Genomic DNA, 22,501 nt, shown 5'->3' with positions numbered 1-22,501 from the left:
AGTTTGGACAGATAAAAATGCCCTGTAACATGCTTCACATCACTGGTGCCACTAAGTTTGTATTAGAGTAAAATATTAAGTCCAAGGATAAAGCAATCTAAAGGTTTAGTAATAGGATTCAGGCTATTTCCATCATTAGATCATTGCTCCAAAAGATAACCAGCTGAGCAAAGAATAAAAACCATTACCATCCAATCTGCACTTAGTTACCAGCTCTGAGTTAAAGCATTTTCAATTACTGCAAGAGCTCCAACACCAACATTTGTATTAAAATTCTCAGGACACGTTGTCCAAAGAATGAGCAGGAAGTGACTGTTTTCCTTCTGGAGCAGTAAGCACCAGCTATTGCGTTTCAGTCCAATAGATGCCAGCTTGATAGTTTTACTTCTACACAGGATCTAAAGACCTGTGATAATAGAAAACACCCCTCACAATAATAAATAGTAATTCTCAAAGTTAAGGTTGTACTCTGTCATGAAGACAGGAGGGGATAAACAGGAAGATGAGTACATCTTCCAAAAAAAATACTGCTCTAGTTAAAAACAAACAAACAACAAAACCCAAACAACCACCACCACCAAAAAACACAAAAAAAAAACCACTGAAATTTAAATAAGTGAGGCTCAACATCATAAGCATAACTGACTTCTCTACAATGTGAACATGGGATATTGTCCTAGGCAAGATCAAGTTAAGTGTTCTGTCAAACCCAAAGCAGTGAAGCTTAACTTCTAAATAAGTTTTCATATAAGATTAATAGGCATTATTTTCCAGTGCACATTGAGTTTACATCACCTTCATACAGCAATGCATAAAAAGAAGTACCAAAATCAGTATGAGTTTGTCATGGGTTCAGCAGTAGCAGTCATTTTTCCCCTTCTTGGTAGCTGGTGCAGTGCAATGTTTTGACTTTCAGCTCGGGAACAGAGCTGATAACAAGCGATGTTTTGGTTTGGCCAAGGACTTTGTGAGCCTCATGCTCTGCCAGGGAGGAGGGGAAGCCAGGAGGAAGCAGAGACAGGACACCTGACCCAAACTAGCCAAAGAGGTATTCCATACCACAGCACGTCATGCCCAGGAGGTAACTGGGAGCCGGAAGGGCTGAGAGACGGCAGGGTTGGAGGAGGTATCGGTCAGAGCTTGGTCGGGCTGGGGGTGCGAGTTATCGGTTGGCTGGTGGTGAGATGATGTATTCTCTTCCCTTGTTATTTCCTTTATCATTTATCATTGGTGGTAGCAGTAGTGATTTGTGTTATACCTTAGTTACTAAACTGTTCTTATCTCAACCCGTGGGAGTTGCATTCTTTTCAAAGAGCAGGGGGAGGGCAAGAAAAGGGGGGGGAAGTGAGTGAACGAGTTACCTGACTGGGTTTAAACCACGACAGTTCTTTTTGGCGCCCAACGTGGGGCACGAAGGGTTGAGATAACGACAGATTTGACTGGATTAATAGTCACTCGTCACAATGCTGATTTATTGGCTCTCAGAGTTGTTTCGCTTGATCTCGCAGCTTCAGAATGTTGTAACTTACGTAGAGCCGGTATTTGCTGTGATAGTGTTTATCAAGTATGGGGCCTGGGCTAAGGTTCTTGTCTCACTGTGCTTTATGGGAATGGCTTGTAATACGGGCGGGCTCCAGCAGCAGGGCGGGACGGACGTGGCCTTGGACTTGTACCTGGCCGTCCGGCTGCTCTTCACCGTCCTGGCCCTCACCCTACTCTCCATCTTCGTGAGGCTGCGGGGAGCCGAGGGGGAGCGGCCCCGGGAGCCGGCGGCAGCCGAACCGGCCCGGGAGAGCGGCCCCGGGGAGCAAGCGGCGGCGGGAGCGGGGCCGGAGGCCGCGAGGGGACGGCTGCCGGTGGAGGAGGTCGGGGCGGTCGAGGAACAGAAGGAAGGGGCTGCCGAGCAGCGGGAGAACGCGGCGGAGGAGCCGAGCCCCGCGGAAGAGCCGAGCCCCGCGGCCGAGCCCAGCCCCGCGGCAGAGCCCAGCCCCGCGACGGCCGAGAGCGTTTCCCGGAAGCCGCCCGCCGAGCCCCAGGAGGATGCAGGAGACCACGCAGCATTTCCCAGCAAGGCAGAGGAGGAAGAGCTGGACTCAGGAAAAGAGAAGCTGGTGGTGGGAGAGCCGGCAAGTACAGCAGCTACACCAGCCCCAGTGACAAGTACAGCAGCATCAACTGAGAGTTCTGAAGGTTTTGAATGGCCTTTGGGTGTCCTTGGGACCTGCCTGCTGATTGTGATGGGGATCAGCATGCTGGCACACACACAGGCTGTGTTCTACCCACAACCGTTTTGTCTGATCTCAAAAGTTAAGCAGAGTCAGGTTTGGGTCTTGTCTGGGGTTAGACGACAATATAGGGGGACCAAGAGGTTTTCCCCAAGGCTGGAGAGTCATGAGTGGCAGGGTGTGTGGGACACTATGGGCAAGTATCTAGTCCACTGGGCCCCTCCAGTGCTTTGGAAGCATCGGAGATGGAAGGCAGCTGTATGGAGTCCCCAGCAACAAGCTGCAGAAACTGCTTAAGGGGACAGTGAATTATTTTAAGCCTGGTGGGCCCATGGCACTTCAGGCCATCAGAGCAGAGATGCAACACAGAGATGGCCTCATGATCAAGGGGTGGACCTAGCAATGGACACTATTGCCCAAGTTATTCACGAGTGTGAACACTGCACACAGTCTCTCCTGCTCTGGAAGACTGTTACAAGAGATGGAGCCTGACATCATGGACCAGATGGACTCAGCAGCTTTATAGGGACTGGTCCATGCACTGAGATAAGAGTGATGGTATATTGAAAATGTGGGATCTGAGCATGACGTGAATGGTATGGATGGATAATGTCATGGGTTCAGCAGTAGCAGTCATTTTTCCCCTTCTTGGTAGCTGGTGCAGTGCAATGTTTTGACTTTCAGCTCGGGAACAGAGCTATAACAAGCGATGTTTTGGTTTGGCCAAGGACTTTGTGAGCCTCATGCTCTGCCAGGGAGGAGGGGAAGCCAGGAGGAAGCAGAGACAGGACACCTGACCCAAACTAGCCAAAGAGGTATTCCATACCACAGCACGTCATGCCCAGGAGGTAACTGGGAGCCGGAAGGGCTGAGAGACGGCAGGGTTGGAGGAGGTATCGGTCAGAGCTTGGTCGGGCTGGGGGTGCGAGTTATCGGTTGGCTGGTGGTGAGATGATGTATTCTCTTCCCTTGTTATTTCCTTTATCATTATTATCATTGGTGGTAGCAGTAGTGATTTGTGTTATACCTTAGTTACTAAACTGTTCTTATCTCAACCCGTGGGAGTTGCATTCTTTTCGATTCTCCTCTCCGTCCCTCCGAGAGCAGGGGGAGGGCAAGAAAAGGGGGGGGGAAGTGAGCGAACGAGTTACCTGACTGGGTTTAAACCACGACAGAGTTCTAGAAGTTTTGTGCCTTAACACAGATTTCTGATAACATGCTGAAGCAGTTCATTATCAGAATCATGCAAAAACAAAAACTTGATCAGAAGAGCTATTTTTAAGTTAATCAAATAAATGCTGCTTTCTAATTACCTAAAAAGACACATTAACATCCACAGAATGGCTCTGTAAACTAATTATATACACTTGCAGTATTCAGCTTCACTTTACTACTTCCATTAAAACTTGCCAATATTGATACTCCACTTTTACCACTTAAATAATCTACAAAAGTTATGTTATTTTCTCCAGTTTACCAGGAATTATTTTTTTATGCTTTATTTAATATATTTAATGTATTAAATGTATTTATAATATAAATTTATAATGTAAATATATATGATGTAAAATATATAATATAAATTTATAATGTAAATTTAATACAAGAAGAGAACTAAAGACTATTACTATCTCCAAGATAAGTTTAAGCAGTGGATAATACATGCTTCAAGAAAGGCCAAATTCAAGTTTTTTAAACCATTCTAAGTAGCTCTTCTTTGGCTAAATAGATGGATAATACTGTTATTGGAGTTACTGAGTCAGCAATCCAAGAAATAGAGATTCTCCCAAATGCTTCACATGAATACAAAGGTTCCTGTGAAATTTTATACAGGGACATAACACAAAAGTGCAGACCTCACTGCACAGGAGGAACTCTACTGATCATTCTTTTTATGTAAGGACTTGAAACCACCTCCTCCCAATTGCACTACCTGAATCAAGTATTGGAAGTGCTTTGAACAAACAAAAATCCTTTTTAAACATTTATTGCCTATGGTATTTGCATTCGTAGCATCATTAACAAATCAGTTTAGAAGAGGCATGTTGATGGTAACTGTTCTATGGACAGCTCTCTCTATCTTTTGTCTCAAATGACTTTCCAACTCATCTTTTCTCCTTGAAGCTAGTCTCTAATTTATACACCACAAGTGTGTTAAAAAGCAGGTTCATAAATTACTGGAATTTAGGGAAAGAAAGTATCAGTCATTCAAAAGTAATTATCAAGATTTGATCTTAGCTCATAAGAAACTTTGAGCATATTGACTCCATAATTAGATACACTTTAGAATAGTCTTTGAACTTTTGCTAGAAGCATGACAGACAAATCTCCAGAATATGCCTTTCTAGCGGTGTTTTGGTCTGTTCAGCTTATTAGCCACTGCATGCAATTACGCTATTTGATTTTCAGAGTGTAGCTGAAGGCTAAGTAAAAAGATTTCACTGTTTCCCTTTTGGCCTGTAACCAGTGAGGAAGACCACAATATATACATAAGCAAGGACAAAAATCTAGACAATAATTCCTTTTGCAGCAAGGAAGTTATATAAATTCTTTTTTTTTTTTATTTTTTGAGAAATGCAATAACCTCTGGCTTATTATGTATCTGCACTGAACTATATAATTACACTGCATACAAGGGACTAAAACAGACCATAAAAACAGGCAAAGTGCTGAAAAGCAGCAAAATCCAAGTCCCTCAAGCTACTCCAAAGCCATATGCATGAGTATACAAGATCATATTTCTGAGAATTAAGACAAGAATTTTAACTTATTCAATAGCAGTTATTAATACTGACTGCTTTCCAAGCCAGAAAGCAGCACAGATACTAGTCCCTTAAGCTTTTAATGAAACTATTGCTTCCCTCTCCGACTATGGCATGCGATTGCAGAATTTGCCATTGGTGCTCCCAATCAACATAGGCTTCAGCATCAATCTGCAGTAAAAAAAAAAGCCAGTAGAATATCCAGCATCTAATAAATATTTCAAAGTCTTTTTAATGAGCTGTGCAGATTTCTACCTACCCCTCCTCATAACAAGCTAAAGCAGAAAAACATCTAATTGTTCAAAACTGCTGAAACCACAACTTGGAAGAAAAACAACTGTTGTATAACTGACTGGTCAGTTATTGGCACTTACTAATCCCATCTAATGCTTTTGTCCTAGTAATAGGAGATCTGTCTACACAAATGAGAACTGCCTCTTTCCACAGAATTGTATTGGCTCATAAATGCCACATTCAAGGTGGAACTTTTGCAGGGGGCGAAATTAAGAACAACTTAATGCAAACCTTCAACTTCAGAAGCATGCAAATTACGTAGAAAGAAGTAACTTTGTTCACCCTTTTCTCCAGACACATATTCAGAAGTCCAAACAAACACGAACAAGCCATTAAAAATAAATTAAAAAAAAAAATTAAGAACACTTGGCCATGGATGCCTATTTAAAAAAAAAAAAAAAGTGACTTAAGCAATACAATTTTATATACCACCTTGCTTTTTGTATCTTTCCTAAATTTTCTCTCCTGACCTTTCATTTACATATTTAAAATGCCTTTCAACCTCATAAAAATATTTGGACTTGAGAACCCTGTATTTGAGTCCACTATGTTTTGCTTAACCTTGAACACAGTATTTGACCTGCAAGTCCTGGTATTTTAACAGCTAAGAACATGCTCTGTCAGAACAAGCATACAGGCATTGTTTGTTGTATTGTGAACTGTTCAGGGAATTTCTTGTTTATGAATTTTAACGCTGCTGCAAGATCCATTCATTCAGTATTTTTACTTATGTGGCCTGCATGACTCACCAATTCCACAGTACCAATCAACATTCAACGCATAACCTTCACAACTAACACTACTTTCCACATATTATTCCAAATGGAGGCACAATACCACAATACAGACCACTGAAGAACTGTTCTCTCAGATATTTAGAAAGCATAGCTCATCTTCTGTATGCCCCCTTATTGAAATAAAAATCAACTAACTGAATTGGAAGACAAGAGCTAGGCTTGAAAAACATGGATTTAGTACAGATAAAATTTACACAAGAGGGAAAACTGAGGTTAGAATAAGGGAAGGCGAGAAGAAAAGGAGCAGTGCTAGAAGTAAAAATTTTCTTCACACCACTGAATTATCTGCTTGTCACTCATAATCTGTTCCTAACTTTGTACTTGTCATACTTGGTAATGCATGTGCTAAAGACTACAAACTCAGACAAAACTGGATACAGTCACAGAAGAGATAAAATTTACTTTCAGTTTAGGGAATGGATTATGTTAGTAAGACTTTCTGCAACAACAAAAAAATAAATTCAATGTTTTATTCTGATTATTCTTTACTTTTTGCAGCAAACACCAATTAGACACAACACAAGTCAGCATAATAACAGCCCAAACAGAAACAAATAAGGAAGTACTTTTTTTATAAGCATAAAAAGTCAAACACGAGTCACATACTTAGACAACCTCTTAAAGACACAAGTTTCAGAGCACAAAAGCCAACTAAATGAAAAAAAAAAAAAACAAAAGAAAACCCACACACAAAAAAAAAACAAAACAAAAAAAAACAACACCCCAACACCTGACATCAATATCTCAAAGATATTACTACATTTAGCAGTTCCAGATTCATGATCAGTTTTATCCTGAAGGCTATTTACGTCTCAGATGAAAATGCCTTCAGAAGGAGTTGTATCTCTGCCTTCACAGAAAGGACAGATTTGAGGATTCTGGGATGTTCATTCAGTCAGCCAGACACTGATTCCACCACAATGCCACCACAAAGGATTAGAGGCAAGTTTGTTACTCCACAGTGTTCCTATAAACTACTTTAAAAAAAGATGCACAAACTATTAATATTTTGAACAATTCTTTGCTACATATCCTCAGGCTCTTCCGGATCAGACTGGGGAAATTAATTTACTATCCTGAAATGCTGTTTTGCCATTAGACTAATATTTCTTTTTGTACCCACTACTAAAAAGTAGCTGCTGTGTTCTTCTGAAAGTTACTGTAGCACATTCATATCATTTTAGTTAAGAGTACCTCTAACAAGAATGTGGAATGTGCTAAGAGCAGGTTACAGTAGCAAGCAACTGTTTTGTTTCACAAAAGAAATGCTTAGGTCATCATGTCAAAATATGCAAAATGTATATATACAAAATCAAACACCAAGTTTAAGTAGAACTAAGCAGTAAAACAAAACTGTCCTTAGCAGTCACACTCCAGCACACTCAACAGTAACGAAGAGGAAAATAACAGAAAGCCTAGAATACTCCAGATAAGGAAATATCCACATGCTACAAGTACTGGTATAACACTGAAATATGCAAGGGGCTTCACAGGGGATAAAACAGTCCAGCATCTCCAAGGTCACTGCTAACCCTGATACTCCCCTGGACAAACTACTGAGGCATGCTTACACTGCACTTTAATCCACGCAGGCTTTCAGGTTTCCTTTCACTTAAAAGCAAGAAAACTCTTTCCCAAGTATAGGCAATTCAGATATCAATGTAGTCATAATAATGACATGTACTTCAGCATTCAATCTAATGAGACAAGGTGAATTTCAATGTATCCAAGGTATGGTTAATCTGTAACTCAAGTAATCTACCCATATACAATGACCATTTCAGTGTTTGTTTTCATTTAGTTTGTCCCTAAAGGAGTAGAAGTCATTCCATTCAGAAGAACTGAGGTTACCCCTCAAAAGTTAAAAGCTATTTATTTCTACATTCCAACAATTCTTCCTGCAGCATTAAGACTCTCTTTTTTTCACAACACTATACCCTTGACTGCTAACTCTATTTCACAAAGGTATTTCTAAACAATGTTCTCATGTTAGCCTCTCCAATTAGTTTTGCAGTAGTCATGTTTTATGCATTTCTCAAGACATGCATTCAAGCATCATTATATCCCAAAGAACTGCAAGACTGTAGTATTACAATTGAGTGAAGGATGTACAGATGCTGTTTTGTAGCCGAGTTACTAAAGGTCCTCTAGGGATTTGATTTTGTTTCAGCTGTTTGTTTTATTATGTAAAAACCAAGACTTCACACCATAAATGCTTACTATGCAAGCACAGCACATATATACTAAAAAACACGTCTTACAATCTACCATCACTCCAACTCCCCAGTCCTCTCAGCAAGAAAAACCCGGTGCTTCCAGTTTGGCTGACTGTCCTATCTTCTCAAAGTATTAGGCTAGCTGATTTACCAAACATCACTGTAAGCAGCAGTATGTTTAGGAAGCAACGGTGTAGGAGAATACAGCAGCTCATTAAGTGAGGAATTCCCAGTTAAGCTATGGGAGATGAAGTTACTTTAGAACAAACATTTACTGTAACCTCTTCCTTACAAATCCAAGTTTATCTTCCTCAAAACTTTGTACCCAGTGACTGAATGTGAATTATACTTGGCCTGAGGAATCTACTGCTGACTGGAAACATTACATGTACATGTTGATAGAAAAGTCTTTTAAGGCAATTGTACAGCTTATCTTGTTCCACTGAGGGAGGAGGATAAAGGAAAAAGAGCAAACACCATTTGCATTAAGTTCTAGGCTTAATATACCCTGATCTTCTTCCGACTAGTACATTTCAACCCCTATTCCCTCCCTTGAGTAAAGGAAATTTCTCTAATCCACATGGATCCTCCTCACCCATTTAACTGCACATTTGATTCATCTGTTCACTTGAAAGCTTCTCCTTTCTTTGGGAATTTTAAAAATTTGAGTGGATGTATGTGGGAAGAGTGCAGAATTCCTTCAATTCTTGCAAAGGCACCTTTGAATCAACATATGCTGGCTGTGTTCAAAAGGAAGACATCAAAGACAAACAGTAAAAGCTACTTTTTTAATCTAGTCTTCATAAAAATAGATGACACCATACATAACTGCTAGCATAACACACTAACTACAGTACTTCTGTAGAAATTAGTATTTACCACACAGAAAAAAATGCTCTTTCCATTTCTCTACTTAAAATCATGTCCAGCAAGATGCTTCTTACAAAAAAATCTAAGAAGTTTTACAGGACTACTCAAACTATAAAATAATCTTTCACACTTTTATCAAGTAGAAACCAACAGTATCTTCCAAATGCACAGTCTGGCAGGACTAAAATCTTCTACTGACCAACAAAGCAGTATCATTTGGCATTTATCTGTTTCATTGCCACCCCACAGAAATATGTTTCTGTGAAAGATTCTTTCTGAAGAAAATATCTTAAGAGAAAGAAGGATCTCTTTACACAGAAATGTATGAAATGCAAATGGAGACTTTTCCCGTCTACCTCTGTATTCCTTCTTTGTCCAAGAACTGTTGAAGTGGCAGAAACTTTCCCTATTTAAGGACAACAATCCTCTCCTTTCAGTGACATAGTTTTCACATTATAGGTTAAGTTTCACCTGCTGTTTGAATCGAAGTCTGACAGATACCTTCCTCTTGTTACCTACGAACTAAATCCAAGATTAAAAAAAAGAAATAATAATGACTCCAAAGACAGAACCTCCACAACTTATTACACACAAGTGAAGAAAAGCAAAGACTCATTTACAGCCTCACTGATGACATCCATTTATACTATTATTGTTAAAGCACCTCAGGTCATCTAGCTAGCATTTCAAGCCCTGCCATTCAGATACAAAACAAAATCAGAGGTCAAACCCTTTATCTAGTAATTGGCAGCAAAATTGCAAGATTATGGTTAAAAGCTGTATTGTATCCAATCAACTAATGAGGAAACAAGACACAAAACAAATGAGAAGCTGGAAACCAAAAGTTGCAGGAAGACAGACAAGAAAGAATTTTATGAAGATGAAGACTCCCACATCACAAGGAGAGGAAATTTCTACTACTGCAAAGTTTATATAAGTAAAATTCCTGAACATTAAATCATACTTAGAACAGGAAAGCAGCAGGGAGCAGAAGCCATATAACTGATAAGGAAGAGAGTCAAAAAAGAACATGCAGCATGGAACAGATACTTTTCCGAGAACTATAACTACCAAACATGATTTGCCTTCACATTTTATTAATTTAGGAACCAAGAACACAAGTTCTGAGGTTTCTCCTACAGTTAGGATTTATAGAGTTCACTTGCCCCTTCTCAATGCATATTTCCTGTTGTGCAGTAAAACAGGAGTTCACTTTGGTACTCTTTTCTTCGCCTAATGTACTTCCCTCTACTTCAGTACTTTTGCAAAACGCACCAGAATCTATCCATACCCCCATAAAGCTTAACAAAAATTAGCCAAAAAAAATTTTAACAAACTATTAGGAAGGAAGAGGGTCAGTCAAAACTTGCCCATATAAGCTTTGTTTCCACAGGAAATGAGGCTAAGTGTCTACTAGTCCACAATCTGTCAAGAAAACATGCTGGTCTGAAAAGAAAATATTAGAGCTCTTACACTACTGGCAAGTAGGATGATAGCATATTTGCAAGTGGGAGAGGGAAGAATGAATAAGATTAGGTCACAGATGAGGAGAAAGTTCCCACAGTTTACTCACTTTCTACATTAGAAGCAGCTCTCAAATGTATATGTTGTTCAAGGATTCTAATGTTTAATTTACTGCAATTATCTAACCACAGTGTCTCTCTTTCAAGGATTTCTACCTCATTAGTGAAGTTAGATGATGCCCTTCAGCCTCTTTACTATAGCATCATGCAGGCTGGCTCAAGCTTCTTTCAGCAGCAGATGGAACTAAGTATTTGACTTTGCACTGAAGTAGATGAAGAGTGATCAAATCCATTTGCTATGAGTTGCAGTACAACTCGGAAAGAGTGAGAAAGTAAAAAAACCTTTGTGATTAGCATTGCAGTTTATATCTTGCAGATATAAACTGACTCAAGATGGTTACTGCCAAAATTTTTGCCTCAGCAACAGATACACAAGGATCCATTAATCACTAGTGTGCAGCGAGTTCTCTAGATATATATGGAATTCCTGTAAAAGCTGTAATAAGAATCCAAATCTGCTGTTGAAACACTCTGGAGGCCCCCAAAGCTGAGAAGAAGCAAGACACATCAATGCAACATTCAACTTTATTACAGACATAGGCACAAGACCCTTAAACTGCTGAATTATATTATTCCCAGTTGTTACTTCTAGCACTTTAGAGACAGAGCAGAACATGTGAGTGCACAGCCACCGTGATGCAAAGTCCAGTATTTTAGCTGAAACCGTCAGAGAACACTATTCGAGCCAAGCTGTTGGACTTTGTACTAAAGAAGTGGAAGCACTTACACATTTCTTTTTACCAAGAATGCTACAAGCTTGGGTAACTTTCAAAGTTGACAAGTGGAGTAGGAAGAACTTAAGTCACCACAGCAAGATGTCAGCACATGTCAAGCTCCCAAATACAGTAATTCGCTTGTTCAGAGATCAAAGTAATTATAGCTAAATTACATGGAAATCTCTGCTCTGATGTAACAGATTCTAGGTAATATTCCTGAACACTAAGACTTCAATGAAGTAGAACCTTGGCCTTATGTACATGCACTTTCCCTGGAAATCTCATTGACAGCCGAAGGCAAACGAGGACAGAATCCAGCCTCCATGTACAATGTACCTCAAGACTTTTTAGCCATTATGCAGGTGTCTACTATTCCTGTAGCACTCGACCTAACTAGATATCAAAATACTTCACAGAAGGTTAATGAATTAAGCCTCAACACACCCAGTGGCTTAGCATCACCCTATTAAGGATGAGCCCTGAGGCACAGAGAGGAAGGATAACCAAACCGAGGCCACACATATGCATATACACATAAGATCAACGAGGCAGACTAGGATAAGGGCTGTCAATCCAGAAAATTTCACAGCAACTTCTCCTGCATGCACAAGGGTGGGCGTGGGGGCAGGAGGGGGACAGGGCAATGAGTGAGAAAAGGAATCACAGAATATCAGGTTGGAAAGGACCTCAAGGATCATCGGGTCCAACCTTTCTAAGCAAAACACGACGCAGAGTAGGCATCCCAGCACCCTGTCCAGGCAAACCTTAGAAATGTCCAAAAGGAAGAAGCCCAGAAACCGACAGGGCCGCAAAGAGGGGGACAGGAAGCACACCCAACCGTCTGGACCCTCACCACAGTGCAAAGCTCACAGATTGCCTATCCCCCAATCAGGCTGGATGGGGCCACCACTCCCCAGCCCCATCCACTCAGGACCCGGGCGGAGGGCCCTGAGAACTCCCACCTACACATTCCTCCTTCCTCAGCCCACAGCGACTCTCCTCAGCCCACAGCACCGCTCCTCGGCCCTTCAGCCGCCTGTTCCTACCTTGGCCACGTAGTCCTTCACCTCATCCAAGTCTCCGTTTTTGAGGGCCCACATGAACTCCTTGTCAGACATCGCGGTCGCCAGGCAGAGACGAGGGCGAGGAGGGGGGAACGGACGAGGCGGCTAGGGTCCGGCGGCACCTCCAGGGAGCGAGGGCGGCGGCCGCTTACTCGCTGCCTGCCGGCCGGCGCTTGGACGTCACTGAGCACGGCGGGAACAAGGCGCGAGCAGCGGGAAGCACGAGAACGGTCCGACTGCCTCAAGACGGGAAAAGCGGTTTACTTGAGCGCAACGCTTCCACTTCCGGTTCGCATTCCGCGCGGCCTACGCTGTGTGCCGCCAACCGGCTCCCCCGGAGGGGCCGCTAAGCCTGCCGCTGGCTATGGGGAGATCCCGGCCCTACGCTCACCTCCCCCGGCGCCCGGCACCCTGCGCCAGACGTTGCGTCTCTGCCCAAGGGGCTGTGGCATGCCGGGGGAGCAGCGGGCCGCACTGGGCTCCGGGGGAGCAGCAGAGCCGCTGGCTCCTGCCTCCAAACCGGTTGAGGAAGTGAGTGTTTAAGTATCTTTTCCCACTGAGGGAACCGAGCGTCTAAATAGCTGTTCTACAAACCCCGAGGCACTGAACATGCTGTAAATAATTATCATAATGCTTCCAAAACATGAGCGGGGAGATATAAAAGGAAGTATATGATAATTAATTGGTATGTTGGAACTTGGTGGTTGCATCTGTCTTTTGAAACCACGTGTTTTGCATACGGAACATGCAGCCTGTTGTGTGAGTCATGCTTGACTGCTAACAGGCAGCCGCTCTTCCTAACCCTGTCTGGCAAGCAGCACCCCAAACATCCTTGGAGCTAAAGCGGCTCTTCTATGGCTGTATGCAGTCTGGGAACAGCATGAAAATACATGGAAACTGTTTAAAGGCAGCAACGCTCTTACTTTCAAGAAGGAGGGGGCAGCCCATCGCACAGGCCAAGAAAATTTTTAAGTGGGAGGGTGCTGTACAACTCGTGATTTTCCAGCGTTTTCTTTATAGTTCTGAACCACAGAAATGTTAAATATGTAGGGCTTTGCAGATTTTTGTCAGGGATTAAATGGTATTTAACTGAAATAGCTACACTGTTCCTTGCAAGGAAATAAAAATCTATAACCTTTCAAGCTGGATTAGTTACTGATTTCACTTGTAAACGTAGAAGTTCTGGAACGTGTGATACTGTCCTTGTTCCTTTTCCTAATGTCATAAAAGAAACCAAAATCTCTGTAAAACAACTCGCAATGCCCTTGCATTGTTTTGTAAATGCTCCCAGCACATGCATAAATATGACTTTTAAGTACTTAATTTTCAATCTGCAGAAATGGTAAGTGAGTTTGGATTGTTTTAGTAAGCTAAATCCATTTTTTTTAATTTTTTTTTTTGGGGGGGAGGGGGAGACTAAATAATCCTGAGTTAATAACTCTGGTGAAAACATATTTAAAATTCTGAATACTGACTTAGCTATTTGAATATGCATCAAGGAGCAAAGTTGAGACCGTATTTAAAAAAAAAAAAAAAAAAGCTGAACAATTCTCTTGCTATATTTGTAGTCACTAGCCCATGAATCCAATCTTGTAATTCTACCAACAAATCGCCTATGTTATCCTTACTCCTCTCATCACTGAAGCAGAAAAGGTTTCACATTACCCTCTTTCTCTACAAGTTCTGTTACCTAAAGTACATGTTAGAATCAGACATTTCTCCCCTTCTACCTGATACATCCCTGTTCTAGAGGTACACTCATCAGTTATCTTCAGGCTCAAATTCTACATGGATTCTGCCTCCTCCGTGGCGAACACTGGATGTCTCAGGCATGCATCGAGAAATACAAATCCATACCTGATACCATTTTCTAACTATGGAATGCTGTCATACATGCCTTAAAAGCTGCATGCACTGCCTTAATCCTCTTTTACTTTTTTCCAGCTTAGTTCCAACTCCTAGAAATCCATTTGTGTGTAAGAATTTTGGTTCTTAGACCAGTTCTTAATCAGAAAAAAAGTGTGAAAGAAATGCAGTGAATAAACATTTAGCAAAGTAATTTCTTAAACATATTTTTCTCTCTGGAAAACACTATAGAGTTACGGATACTTGAAAAGAAATGCAGTACTAAGCAAAATCTGTGAGACCTGGACTTGATTATAATCCTTAAACTAGGAACTGCTTTTACACATCTTTCTGATTACCTTGTCTGTCTTGTAAGTGTTCATTTGTGGAAAGGATCTTCTCTTTGTACTGTCTTGAACCATGTTAGGAGAGCCCTAGGCTGGCTGCCATTTTGATCTTCGGAGAACAAGTCCATCTTTGAGAGGGGGTCATAATTGTTAGTCATAGAATTTATGCTGGCCTTTCAGATATAAGCCTTCACAAGGAGACATTCCCCTCTTAGAAACAGTATTTTAGTCCCACCAGCACAAGTTTCAACACAGCATGCAAGTCACGCTCTGGAAGAGTTCTGGAGGAGTCCCCCAAGCAGTGTCATTTGTGTGTTGATAGAGATACAAGCCAAACATATTATAAGCAGGAATAAACATTATCATGATCAGCAGAGATCTCTGTATGTTCTCTATGAATTTGTGCTTCATTTTCTGCTTAAACCCTGTTATTTCTATTCAGCATCTTCAAAAATTTGAGAGGAAGTAGGAGGTGTATTGCCTCATCAGGGACAGGGATCATCATGAGTTACACAAGTTAAAGGTGTAGGAAGACTGCTAGATCAAAGATCTGTGCTTTCTCTAGCCCAGTTATTCCGGCTGAAATGAAATTCATCTATCTGCTTATTGGTGAAACCCTGTTTTGAAGGCTTATGTAACTGCTAAAGTGTCCTAGAGACTCATCCTGCTTTGCTGACCACAGCTTCACTTCCCTAAGTGAATCTCACAGAATATAAACTTTTTTTTGCATATATCTTCATATATTTGCTCATATGCTTTTGCATATTAATGTGGTTTTGCATTTATCTGTTTCAACAAATAAATTGTAATTCATTGTTATATTCAGTTATACAATGTTACTATTGTGTAGTACAAATGACAAATGCAGAACAAAAATAGTCTAGAATACAAGACAATCCAATGAGTTTAGGTACCCAAATTTAAAAAAAAAACAAACAACAACATAAAAACCCAAGAAAGTGACTTGAATACACTGGTTTCCTTGTGGGTTTTATTTAAAAACCATGTATTTTATCTCATATTTACTATATTCCTTTTGCCAAACAATTCATACACAACACCTATTAGTTCCCTAGCAACAGACACAAAATATTGTCATATAAAACTCATTCTATTGAGGAGAAAATAATAAAGCTAACAAGTAGCAGACTAGATAAAGTTATGGACCTGACACAAGAGGTCCAGGGATGAAAGGTAGAAATTTGATACTTGGTCTGCTTTCTGTTTATTAGTTGGTCATACTTATTCTATTTGATGCAGTTTGTCTGCTGTCATTATCGGAGAAGAAACACTAATATCTTCCCCTTATTTTTTTAATCCAGCAACAGTTTTTAATTTATGTTAGTAAAAAAAGTTTTAGGTTCAGTTTATGTGTCCTAAACCTTATTGTACAGGATATGAAAGACAAGTATCTCCTGTCTCCCTGAGTTCTTTCTTTAGCTGTGTAAATCTTTGGTGAAATAGTTTAGTATTTGCTGACATTACTGCAAGTAAACTTCTTCCTAACCTTCAGAAAATCTGTGTAAATATTTGAAAAGTAAATATATATACAGGGCCAGGTTTGTATGTGATATGAAGTGTTTGAAGGAAAAGGGAGTGGAAAGGAAAAGGAAATAAGAGTTATTTTTTTCTCTCCCAAGGTCAAGCAAGGCTTGCAGACAGGGAAACCCAACAATTGTTTACTGTAATTTTTGTGGTACTTGAAATAGCAAAGGAAGCAAAGTCAAACAAATAACTCCAGTTTTGTGCTACTTGTTCATGAATCCCAGTGAGCCTGGACGTTGGAAAATAATGCAGTAACATGAGTGCCAGCCTTTGATAATGAGAAAGAGTGTCATTCTGTAGAAATGCATCTTCCCGTGGAGTGGAAATGTCTTTCCCTTGGATGCTATTTAGTAAACATGATCTAACAGTCAGTTTAGCAATTGCTAAACAAGGGGCTGGCTCTGAAAACTGAAGCAAGGAGTGTACCAGTGTTGACAAATACTTCATCAAGATCAGAAGGTGAATAAAATTTGGAGGTCTGACCCATAAATAAGCAGGCTGGGCATGTTTTTTAACACAGGGTACAAATCTCCTTTTGGCTGTAGGCCTTCTCTCTTTCAGTATCATTAATAGATGCCAGTAGGTTTTTATAGTTTTATTTGTTTATTTCACATTTAAGTACTTCATCTTCTCTTTTATTTGCAAGAGTAGGGGTATAAGCCATTATTACTGTCTTCATGACTAAAATGAGCTAAAATCTTTATGCTTCATGCCAGAGAAGATACCTTTTTTCTGTATTTCTCTTTTCAGGGGTAGTTCATAGGAAATGGAAGTTCAAAAGGTTATCTCTTGATAATCTTAGTTATTTCTCTGAATTAACATAATAAAATCATAAAAATAGAATAGTTTAGGTTGGAAGGAACCTCTGGAGGTCATCTGATCTAATCCTTGCTCAAAGCAGGCCTAACTTAGATGAGGTTGCTTAGGGCTTTTTCCAGTCAAGTTCTGAATATCTCAAAGTGTGATGAAACCACAAATTTTCCTGGCAACTTCTTACAGTGTTTGACTGCTTTTGCAAAAGAAATGAACAAATAATCTGCATATCTAATAAAAATTTCCCTCCTCTAACTTTGTGTTTGTTATCTCTTATACTATACCTACCTTTTCAAGAAGAGTTTGGCTCTGTCTGCTGTCTGTATTTGTATGAGGTATATGATGACAGCAGTAAGATCCTTCTCTCTCACCCTTAACTCTGTCATCTCAGGTCTGAACAGCCAATTTCTCTCAGCTTTTTGTCATCTGTTATATGCTTACATCGGCTTATCACCTTGTCCATCTTCTGACAGACTCATTCCAGTATGTCAATGTCTTTTTTACTCTGGAGATCCCAAAACTGGAAGCCATCCCCATCTGCAGCCTCACAGGTGGTGATTAGAGTGGATCAAACACTCATTACTGATTATTTCTCTGAAGGCTGAAATTGCCTTCAAGTGAGCCATGATGTGATGAAGGGTTAAACATTGGGGAGCTCATGCTGGCATGAGTGACAGCAGGGTCTGTTCCAAAGCAAGGGACTGTTCAGCTGAGCATCACAATTGGGAGAACTTAGCCCAAAGCTTTGCTGATAGTGCAAGAGTCTGAATAGGTTGCAGTTTGCTTTCTCACAACAGTATGGGCTTTGCAGTGCTGACAAAGGTGAAATCTTTTGCTAGTAAGCAAATGTGTTGGGCGCATTAGAGACCGATACTAACAAAGAGGAACATAAGCAACATCATTTTTTCTCACAGTACTCATTGTTACAGCAATAAACAACTGACTACTAAAAGTGATACTGATGTGATTTTCTAGTTAAATGAAAATAGATGGGTATTGAACTTGCTCAGCTGCATAGAGATAATTCTAAATTATAATACTGTGGGTGAAATTCTGGGATTTTAGAAAAAGTTAGAAAACTGAAACTGCCTGGCTTTATAGGGAACAATTGCAGCTCACAACATTCGGCCTCTTGTAGAAATGACAGCCATTGAGAAAAAAATGACATCTATTAATGCATTTTTACCTTAATTCAGAGAAGATGTCTGTGAAAGCCACAGTCTGCAAAGTGAGTGTAAACTGGTGTAATTTACATGTTGGGTAAATGAACTACTGTGGAGGTTGGGTAATAGCAGAAGTAGAACAACAAACAAAAGAATATTTAAGAGTTTCAAGGTAAGCCAGAAAAAAGCATTTTATATTTAAACCTTTCTTTGCTGCCCTTTGCATTTCCATCCAGATTAGTGCCTTGAGACAGTGAACAGTTGTGTGCAATCTTCCAGGTTTTTTTATTTGCATAATAATCATAGGTCTGCTTTTAGTACAAAACAGCTCAAATTGAAAAACCTACAAAGGTGCTGCTGAACAAAGGTTTATATGCAGAGATTATATGCAGAGAAAGCCATCTCTGGAGATTTGGTTGTTAGATCTGCAATTTTCCACTCATAGATTTTGTACTACATCATGTGTTAGGGTGTCTTTACACTTAGAAACTAAGAAATTCCTGGGACTCCTTTTTTTTTATGGTGGCAAGATTTTGCAACCAGAGATGACATTGACTGCTGGCTTCTAAATCTTGTTAATTTTGGAACAGTCTTGTATTTTTTTTTAGTGCTTTAAGCGCTGTTTGAGACTCTCCACTTCCTATCCAAACATGAAGTTAACAACCTTAGATCAGCATCCCAAGTTGCAAAATGAAACTTAAACATGAGCATTTATAATACCCATGTAAGAAAGCTGAAATATGCTGCATTTACGGTCTTTGAAAGTTTTATGGAAGAGTATTTATGGATCTAGCCGTAAGCAATAGAAGCAGATGCAACTGCCTGAGTATTGCACACCGATTTTTGTGTATGTATTCTGTGTGTTTACTGTAAGCTATCATTGTTCTGGGAAGTACATAGGTTGTGATTATGAAGCATGGAATAAATCTTTATCAAAGAAGTTTTCAAGTTTAGATTGTCAGAATTGATCATACAATTTATACATAGAGAATTCAGTGTCTGAACATTTGAAAACACTGATGAAACATATATGTTAATATTCTATTCAGAACCATAATAAAATCAGGACCACTAATTCCACTGTGAGGTGTACCTTTTCAGACCAGTATGGTTTTGGCTTCATGTAGATTCTTTGCAGGTATGCTTGTCCTGTGAGCATCAAAGGATAAACAACAGACCTTTAAAATGATATAGCAAACCTCAGTTCTGTATGTTTATGCTTATTTAAACACCCTAATACTTCGAGGAATGTTTTGTATAATCTAATGTGTTTGATAAACCAAGTGTCTGCTTGCAAATATATGAAGACAATAACTTCCTTATTTTCTTGGGTTTTGCATTGTTCACTAGTCATGTTTAACAAACAATAAGCAATAACAGTAACAGTCACAGTGCCACAGGGAGACACTGTTGTCCAAACCATCATTTTGTATGCCTTTGTTTTCCCATCCATAATCCAATACTTTTCTACAATTGTGAAAAGCCTTGAGAATCACGGATGAAGGATGTTACATCCATGAAAAGATATTATAAATACATGGTTGTATTCACAATCATATGCTCAGATTCAGGATAGATAAGTGTAAAGAATCAGTGATGATTGTTACTATTAATCTTTGGAGAATAATTAAAAAAAAAGGATATTTTGTTGAAAGGTAGATTTTTTTTCCTTCCCCCCCCCCCCAAATGGGGCATATCCAGCTTTTGCAGACTATTTGTGTAAAAATAAATATGCTTGGAAAGAGACGTAGAAAAGGCTTTGGCTGCACTACATGTACTTGTGCCTGGTACAGCACTGAAAATATTTTGTTTTCTCTATTAACAAAAATGTTTTCCTTTCACAATAATTATCGATATTGCAATCATGTCTCCACTTGTGTCTTTCTTATAAAAATATGGACAAAATATATAAACCAAAAATGCAGTGCTTGAGACCTTTTTTCAATGTTTTTCAGATATCCATATGACCTAGTGTTCAGTTTTAATCAGCAACATTTTCCTTAGTTTGTAGCAACAAGCAACAATTATTTTTTTTATTTTTATTTTTTCTTTGTCCTTTTCATTCTTGATTTCTTTCTTTCCTTCCATATTTTTCTCTTTCTCTTCTGCATTTGCTTTTTAATACATGGACTATTGCTTCATATTAACAGAGGCAGAACTGTGGTAATACTCTTACCATAATCTATTTATGTAACAGTTTGGGCTAGGTTCTCCTTCTGCAAAAGGGAATAGCTTCCTTGAGTGGGTGTATGTGTCCTCTTGTTAAATGGATAGTATGGATTATGAAACATTTTGCTCTCAATTTGGTGAGTACCTATAGTACAGTACAATCTGGAGCAGTGTTGTGTTGAACACTTCCATCCTCCCAAGGCATGTTTTTTTTCTTATCAGGTGATAGGAGGAATAAATGACATCCTAACCTTAAGCAGTTTAAGATTATATCTTTCACCTTAATAATGCAGTTACTGAAGGCCCTGGCAAACCTGTAACATACACTATTCCAACACTGTATGTGGAAATACTACTGCAGGAGCCTTACAACAGTCATACTGGAATGAGTCCAACAGGTTAGCTAAATAATGCTTGGTGTATTCTGTCGGATTGCTTATGTCCTGCATATGTCATACTTCAGAAGCATAGCTTCTAATGCTTGTGATTATAGGTACAGTGACATAGTATACAGCCATCATTACTGTTAATAGGCTGTAGCTCTTCCGTTACGCATACACCCTTTACACATAAACATCTGCATTGCTCTTTCTCATCCTAGGAGATGCTTTGCTGTAGCAGTGGAACCAGCTCAGGTGCCTCTGTACTGTACTATCCAGTGTATTTGTACCTTTACTTAACTGTGTGTGCTAATGAAAACCTTAGTTTAATTTTCCTAGCAGATTCCTGAGATTATAACTTTGCAAATAATACAGAAAAGGAGAGGGAGAGAATATTTCTGCAGCTACAGCTATTTATAAAGTTTTGTGCTCATTCACCATAAGTTTGCATAGCCACTTGTTAATCCATGCTTTGCTCCAGTCAGTCAATATGCTCGGGAACTCTTGTCACTATTCCTGTGAAGATACCTACTCTGTTTCTGCCAAAGGGGATGGAGTATAGAAGCAGCACTGTCAATATAGCCTCTCTGGATAAATTGGCACATACTGACTATTTACTGCCTCGTTCCATATCTGTCCTCTGTTCCTGGTACGGTCTTTGTTGGCTTCTGGAACCACACTTATTCAGTATTTAGAGTGTTTTGTTACAATTCCCAATGCAGACTTTTGTGTACATGCTAACAATAAAGTTTGTACTGTCCTAAGCAAAGAGCTGTGACATGTATTTTTCTCTCCACCTACCAGTTACTCCAATTCCTCACTGCTATGTGACACGAAATTCAGGGCCCTGCAGTGGAGGTGGAAATAAAAAAGAGGGACAAACAGTGAATTTTCCTATGTCTTTATATTTTCTTGTCCTTCTCCGTGGAAAAACTGAGGAGTGCTTGGCCATCTCTGTTGTTTTGTTTTGTTTTTTTTTTGAGGCATCTAAGGAAATGGATACGTAGATATTTGCCTACACAAGTGTGTAGACATTGAAACAATGCTGTCACATATATAAAATGTATAGGGAACACAGGAACCAGAACAGACTTTTGATCCACCTTTCAATTTATTTCTGTAGTCTCTATTCACAGTGATAAGAGGTAGATCTCACCTACTATAGAAGTAGATGGCTCCTACTATAAGAAAGCAAGTCATTAGCCACAATTGCAGAAATAAGTTTGCACTATTACATGTAGCAATTAGACAGTAAGTTTTGTTTGTCTATTCAGATAGAAATCCAGAACAGAAGGGTTTCTACTTTTACCCACTTTGTGTGAGGCTAGTCCTGACATGGAAGCAGCTGCAGAGATGTAGCACTTATTTTTAAATATCTGTTTGTAGGAGGAAAGCTGTTGTAGGAGGAAAAGGTTTATCAGAAATCAACAAGTATTAAAAGATTAGCAGATTCTCTTTTAATTAGTAACACATATTAGGCACTTTTTTTCCTTTTTATTTCCTATCATATTGTGGCAAGTAGGTCTAAATTTTTTGTATCTCTTTTTGCCTAATACCACTAAGGACTTGTATACTTAAGACAACTATCTCACAGTCCAGTAGATTACAAGTACAGATTTTGGCTAACTTGAATAAAGTGATTTTTCTGGTGGATGTGCTTTTTTTTTAACAAAGCTATCAGAGACAAGTATCTCTAAGTACCTATTTACAGA

At 39.6% G+C, this 22,501-nt stretch overlaps 1 protein-coding gene and 1 long non-coding RNA gene across 2 annotated transcripts in view; one reads left to right on the top strand and one right to left on the bottom strand.

Moving 5' to 3' along the window:
- The window catches only part of MTPN (myotrophin), a 38,504-nt gene extending 25,683 nt beyond the window's left edge, over positions 1 to 12,821 (bottom strand). The window contains exon 1 of the mRNA XM_062616486.1: positions 12,510 to 12,821. Coding sequence (XP_062472470.1) covers positions 12,510 to 12,581 — 72 coding nt within the window. The 5' untranslated portion in view covers positions 12,582 to 12,821. The remainder of the gene's footprint in view (positions 1 to 12,509) is intronic.
- LOC134162456 (uncharacterized) lies at positions 595 to 3,484 on the top strand. Its single transcript, XR_009964330.1, has 2 exons — positions 595 to 839; positions 3,401 to 3,484. It is a non-coding gene; the product is annotated as an uncharacterized LOC134162456 (long non-coding RNA).
- Positions 12,822 to 22,501: the final 9,680 nt, after the last annotated feature.

The sequence above is a fragment of the Pezoporus occidentalis genome, unplaced genomic scaffold, assembly GCF_034315485.1.
Source record: "Pezoporus occidentalis ecotype Australia unplaced genomic scaffold, CSIRO_AGI_Poc_V1 ctg19, whole genome shotgun sequence".
NCBI lineage: Eukaryota > Metazoa > Chordata > Aves > Psittaciformes > Psittacidae > Pezoporus > Pezoporus occidentalis.
Note: the sequence above shows the minus strand (reverse complement) of the source record. Positions and strands in the feature narration are given on the sequence as shown.